The sequence below is a fragment of the Leptonychotes weddellii genome, chromosome 1, assembly GCF_054177405.1.
Source record: "Leptonychotes weddellii isolate Sample4059 chromosome 1, ASM5417740v2, whole genome shotgun sequence".
Taxonomy (NCBI): Eukaryota; Metazoa; Chordata; class Mammalia; order Carnivora; family Phocidae; genus Leptonychotes; species Leptonychotes weddellii.
The window spans coordinates 74,677,812-74,684,557 of NC_138369.1; the positions used below are offsets into that span (position 1 = coordinate 74,677,812).

At 44.9% G+C, this 6,746-nt stretch overlaps 1 protein-coding gene across 1 annotated transcript in view; it reads right to left on the reverse strand.

The window, feature by feature from the left end:
• Positions 1 to 6,746, reverse strand: part of EAF1 (ELL associated factor 1) — a 13,823-nt gene continuing 7,077 nt past the window's right edge. Inside the window, exons 5-6 of the mRNA XM_006744728.3 lie at positions 4,983 to 5,216; positions 1 to 2,217 (exon numbers count right to left, since the gene is read on the reverse strand). Of these exons, the coding sequence (XP_006744791.2) occupies positions 2,171 to 2,217; positions 4,983 to 5,216 (281 nt within the window). The 3' untranslated portion in view covers positions 1 to 2,170. The remainder of the gene's footprint in view (positions 2,218 to 4,982; positions 5,217 to 6,746) is intronic.

The following is a 6,746-nucleotide window of genomic DNA, read 5'->3' on the forward strand; positions in this document are numbered from 1 at the left end:
GTAGTCTGTGAGGCCAAATTCTTGATTTCCAAAAAGAAAAGATTCCTTGTTCTGGTGGGTAAAGCTGGAGGGCCGGGGGAGGGAACCACCGAGGGCTTTGTGCAGAGAACAAACTGGAAACGGGCTAGAGGAGAACAGTGCAGTGTCAGGTAGGACGGGTAACAGAGGAAAGGGTCTGAAGCCCAGAGAGCTCGGCTTGCCAAACCCAGTGCCACACGCCAACATGCCCAACATGACCCAACATGCCAAAAGCCACAGCTCTGTCTGTCTAAATCAAGACTTTGGGAGAACAAAAAAAAGAGTGAGAGAGGAGTTTAAGTAGATATTTTTAGTTCAAGTTCCTGGAACCTGCCCCAGCTTGAGCAAGTTAAGAGCTGTGAAACAAGTCCCACGTGCAGTAACAAGTCAAGTCTCCCAATCGTGACCTTCACCTTCCCTGAGCTGTCATTACCAAGGAATTATAAAACAATTATCAATTCATTATAAATTCCTACCTGCCATTAAATGCACTGAAACCTCACGATGGGCGGAGCACCCAGCACAAAGTACTGGTGTGTTAGCCTATTACCTACACTAGGTGGGGCAGTGTGAGTGCGCCACGGGATGACGGCGCTGGGCCCCCATCTCCAGCTCACCGGAGCCCCTGTGTGCATCAAACAGGTGGCTCGATAAGGTGCGACTCTCACCAAAGCCCCCACCGTGAATCATCTCATTCCTTTCCAGGTCCAGACTGCTTCCATCCACTAGCGGGGGATGCAGAGGCCATCTTTGAGTGGAGGAACCCAAGGAAGGAAAATCAATTTTAATGTTTGCGATACCCACTGAACCAAAGTAAATGGAAATTTCTCAGGACCTTCAAACTGTATTCATTCAAATTACAGAAATGGGCTACTCCATACTAATCACGGGACAATTTATCACACATTCACTAAATATGGAACATTTACTAGTGACCACTTCCCTGTAACAGATTCATTTGGAAACTGCACACTGCAAAAAGGCAATCTTGTGACTTTCTTCTAGTTGTATATCAAAAATACAAATTGGTCTGGGAGTCAGGCACAAACAGTGGTAGAAAAGCATGAACAGAAATGCCTTCTCAAAGGATGTGCTCATTTCATATTGCAGAACTGCTTCCTATCTAGATTCTGGGTTTTTGAAAACCTGCTGCTGGTTCTCTTGTTCGGAAAGGTTCCTTCACTACACCTCTCTTCCACTCCTACCTCCCCCTACTAAAATGCACTGAATGAAGAACGCTTAGCATGGATCTACGGAACTAACAGCCCCCATCTGACTGCATCTCACGCGTCAGCGCAGTGGCTGCTGGTCTGACCTGCTCATCCAGCCTCATGTATTTAGCGACTTTTTGGATCAGAATTTGAGTCAGAAGTACCCAACACTTTTGTCTTTTGCAATCCAATAAAAGCTCCGATGTACAACTATCAGTGTCATGTATGAGAATCTCCAGTTCCAATAAATGAGATTCAAGGGAGGGAGCAGCAGGGAAAGCCTGGACTGGGGGCAGGAGACCGGCCATCAGCCAGTCGTGGGCTTCTCTTTCCTTACTTGTAAATGAGGAGGTTGAACTAGCAGAGCTCCAGGGTCCTCCCTGGCGGATGCTCTAGGACTCTTTCTCAAAGTCGGTTCCTACACAGGCTTATCAGGTTGGGTCTGACAAAATTTCCTTACCACTTTGTCTCAACAGTGTAAAGTGGTTTTAACATACTTCTATGCTGCAGTTTGAGGTTTCCCTCTCTCTCCTACCCCTCAAAGACCAGGTTTCATTTCACTGGTGCAGACCACTTAGCCAAACTGGTGGCTGCTGAGGTTTAAAACGGAATCACTGGCCCCCTAAAGATAATGGCCTTTGAGTAACCTAGACCAGGGCACATTGGTCTGTTGTCTATGAACAGTGTTAACCAAATAGAAATATAATTCTGTTAGTTCTTCCATAGTTCTACTTTGCAACATGAGATTGTTCAAAAATTACACGAGAAAATCACCCATCACCACTAAGTTAAAGACTTGAATGTCTGAGACCTCCAGAGCCTCAAACTCCTACACAGTCACTGATCCACAGCGTGTCCCTCTCAGCACGCGGCTCCGTGCGAGCGCAGCCTGGTCCAGCAGCACATCTGTGCACGAGAAGCTGATTTCGAAAGATCCGACTCTAGTCATCACTGTCACTGCCAGACTCACTCAACTGCAAGTCATTTCCTATAAAAAGAAAACAGAATCACACCAAAAGTGCACAACTTCAAAAGGACTTCCCCACAATTCTTTGTTTGACTGCCTTGGTTATCACACTACAGTAAAACCAAGCCAATTCCACTTAATTAGGGAGGAAAATCAATTTGGCTCAGTGACAAAGCTGATGCAGTCAACATTTTTAAAGAAATGCTATTCTTGGTAGCTGCAAAGCACAGCAATGCTGCTCACTGGGATAGAACAGGCGAGGAGCAGGCCAGACAACTTTTAAATGTGTTAATAAATAGCAAGAAAGCATTTATAAATAACTCATTCACCATCTAGAATTGTCCACATTAGATTGCTTTATAAAAGCTAAAATAACACAGAGTTAGGTTCCCTGTTAAGGAAGCCGAATACTGTTTATACCAGGAACACGCTAATCCAGGATCCCCTCTGGGACATCTCTGTTCAGGATATTCATGTTACTTTAAACCTCAACTCAACTAATGAGCTTTTGTAAAGCCTCCGATTTTTGTTTAGTGTGCTCAATTTAGGAGTGAAGAACAGGAGTACTCAACATTTCAGTCTCAGATGATAATAAAAATAACAGGACCCCAGCTGACACCACAAAAGTGAACTACAGCATGACCGATTGCTAATCCCTGGGCCAGCTCTTCTCAAAGTTTGTTCTGAGGACCCTGGGTTCCCTGGGACTCCTTCAGGAGGGTACTTCCTTTTCTACTCCACGCCTGTGTGATGACAGATTTTCTTCATCTACATCAACCTGAACAACTTAACAGCAATAGACCGAATGCAGAAGTGGGTGTAGAATCCAGCTTTCTACTAAGCTAGACATTAAAGGGAATTCTAAAATTGTAAAAATATGTTACTCTTCTTACTAAATATTTTCTGATTGGAAAATTTGTTCTTCATAAAAATGTTACTTTTGTTAACATGTGATGGTTATTACTGTTACTTTAAATGAATTACTGAATATATTTTAAATATTTCTCAGTTTTAATTTCTAATATGATAAACACTGATAGATCTAAGCCACATACACAAAAGCTCTTTGGGGTCCTCAATAATTTTTAGAGTTAAGAGCTCTGAGACCCAAGAATGTGACAACTAATCTTCTAAACTTAAGGAAGTCAACACGGGCATGGCAACCACTGGTCACTCCCAATCAGCTAAGCGGAGCATGATCTCTTACACAATAAGATGCTGTGCATTTAACAGGTCAGTGTAAATGGAGGTGAAAATCTAGTTTTGAAATCGCTTATATAATTGATTTGATTCAGGTTCAGATTGATCCACTTATTTATTTTTGAGAAGAGAAAATATAATCTAGGTTACTATTCAGGAAAACAATCTTATAATGACTATGTATTTTTATATCAGGGTTAGCAAATTTGCGCTATTTACTTTGATTTTAGGGTTTATATGTTGGTTCCAGTTGACAATCCTGGTTTAAATAACTCTAGTGCTTTACTGTCTATGAGATATGCAGTTAAGGTCTTGCTATTTGAAGAGCTGCAGAACAGGATGACTTGGAGCCATAAAGAGCTCAAAGGATTTTAAGGCACTGGTAGGCAGGTAACACCCACGGTGCCATTTGTTTGCTCTTTCTAAAAGGAAAGAGTAATTTAGCATTCACTGGGCAAAATTAGGAACGGACTTAAAGCCATAGTAGCTGTCTGGTACTTTTCCACTGTGAACACCAAACTCCCAATGTGAAACTTACTCTCCCTAGCCACCTGAGAAGAGCACCACAGCACACCCTGATACCTAGAACGCAGGCCCACAGAACGGGATAGCTGACAGGATCCTTAACTGATATCCTAACGGGGCTGAACTCACTCAAGGAAAAGAGCGAGGCTTTGAGTAGTGTTTCTCCAGTGGGGGTGGCTCTGTCCCCCAGAGGACACCTGGCAATGTCTTGAGATATTCTGGGTTGATACAACTGGGGCAGAAGGAAGAAGAAGGGCACCTAGTGGGTAGAGGCCAGGAACGCTCTTAGCCATCCTACAATACATACGACTGCCCCCCCGCCCAACAAATACTTACCTGGCCCACAATGTCTGTAGTGCTGACGTTGAGACTTACCTTTGCCTGGTCCACAGGAGTAGGGTTAACTAAGCTAGCGTCCCCACTATTGCCTCCTCAAAGGCAGACATGCTCTCTGAGAGCATTCGTTAGGACTCTGGACAGAGAGGGGCATAGGGAAGCAGTACTCTCCCCACGTCCAATACAAAGGAGTTTGTCTTTGCCCTTGTTTTCTTCTGCTTTACTTTAGTATCAGCTGCATTGAGAGCCACCCAGACACTGCAATGCTCCTTTCTCTCCCTCCTGCCAAAGGCTAGTTGGTTTCCAAATATATCCTAATGGCTCAGGTTCCCAAGTCTGCGGGCTGTGGGTCACCACAGTCCGGAGAACTGGGTTCTTGGGACCTGTAAAAAGACCCGGAGGCAGGGGGCAGAATGGTGGCAGGCAGCATCCCTAAAGCCTGCTAAATGCAAAAAATAAAGAGCCGAGCTGTTCGTGTTTCAGCATTTTTCAGAATTCACAAAACCTAATTTGTGCCACTGGGGAAAAAAAGAGAAAGAACAGACTTTTTGGTTTTGTACTTCCCTTTTTTTACTCTTTGGTAACTTACTCCTTTCTGCTCCAAATTTTCTTGGTCGGGATCCTTTCTTACGCCTTAAATATCTTCTGGTGTGAGGTAAGCAGAAGCCCCATCTCTGGCCCGACACGCCACCCCCGGCTGAGCCAGAAAGGGAGAGCACACTTACTGAGCGTGTTCATGAGCTGGCTGCTGCCCTGGGGCCGGCCGGTCCCATTGGCGGCGGCCGGCCTGCTGCCGTAGGGCTGCTGGTGTGCGGGCTGCGGGGGGGACGCCGGGCCGTTGTCCTCGGCGCCACTGCTGGAGCTGTCCTCATCGCTCCCCGACGAGCTCTCCGACTCTGAGGAACTGCTCCCGCTGCTGCTGCTCATCTGTTCAATAATGTCAACTTCAGCTCGCAGCTCTGGGACAAAATGACATGACGGGGGTGAGCACAGCAGCCCCTCTCAGGGCCACACGCTGCAACTGCTGTCAACAGTGAAGTGGCAAGACCAACAGCAATGAGGAATAACTTAAACTCCTGCTTCTTAATTCCTTAAAAACGTACAAACAAAATGACTAAAACCAAAACCAACAAAATCAAACTCTGTCTTCAGAGAGACAATGGAAACATTAACTTCAAATAACCAAACGGAAAACGGTTTCAGATAATGGCTGTTCTGTATAAGAAATGAATCAAGTCTATTTGCCTTATCTACTTTTAAAAGAAAAGAAAAGAAAAAATTGTGAATTATGGGATTAAACACCAAAAAAGAGAAATATTATGCTAAGGGGTTGAAAAATATTTGATTAGGCACTGGAAGATCTGGATGTTTGTTTTCGATCCACCTCTATCTAACCAGCAGTGAGACCCAGGTGTGAGTCGATGAATTTTCCAAGACACGGAAAAAATGCAAGGTCAGAGCAGGCGGCCTCCGAGTCCTTTTCAGCTTTCCCGTCCCACAGAGAAACTGAGGCAGGCAGGGGAACCATGGTAACTGAAGGAAAATGGGGAAACGACATTCTTCCTCTGCCCTCTTTCTATAGCTCACCGACAGCCATGCCTGTCAGGTACTACATTTTCTACAGATGAATGGCAGGGAAGGAAAAACAGGTCTTCCTAACCTTTCCAAGTCACTGAGTACATTAAGGATACATCCGAGGATACATTAAGATGCCAGATTTTCCTGTCCAAACATACCACGCGGTTTTAAACAAGTATGGTTCCTTTAAGCATAACTGGCAATAACTAACCGCTCGTGGTCCAGTTCCTGTTCAACTAAAGTGAAAACTTGAATAAACAGCATTCTAATATCCACGAGGAAAACAAAAACAGGAGGCTTAACAAATGTGCACCATGCAGAGAATGATTCTGTTTACTAAAAGAGAGCACTTCTATAAGGTAGAAAAGGCAAACTTCCCAAGGACAACTCTTTATCTTTCCCTATCTACCACTGTTACAGATTTACTTTTGTTTCACAGAACTTCAGAAATCTGAAATATGACATTACCCTCCTAACTTCCTAAGAATCTGGACAACTAAAACCACCCCCTCACTGTACGGGGAGAAAGCCAAGGTGATCCTGGCCTCGGGTCTACATTGGAGAGAGCCTGATCAGACCTCTGCGTCTTTCTAGGCCATGTCCATTTCCAGGTCCGCATGGCACTCTCGTGTTCACACGCTTTGTGTTAGTACAAAGCATTGGTCCTGGTATTTTAGATGTTCTTCTGACCTAGATACCATACTAACATTGACACACCTGGTTTTCACCCCGACACCTTGGGATTCTCTTCTCCCAAAGCCTTAGAGGAGTGTCGTATGGACCTCTGGATGGCAGTCATGCTTGTTTAATATCCGGGGCCTCTAAGCAGAAAGCTGCAAAGATGGCCACCACTCCAGTCACTGTTCCCGGGTCCCCCTTGTCCAACGAGGCACGTGGCAACGGCCCCCACC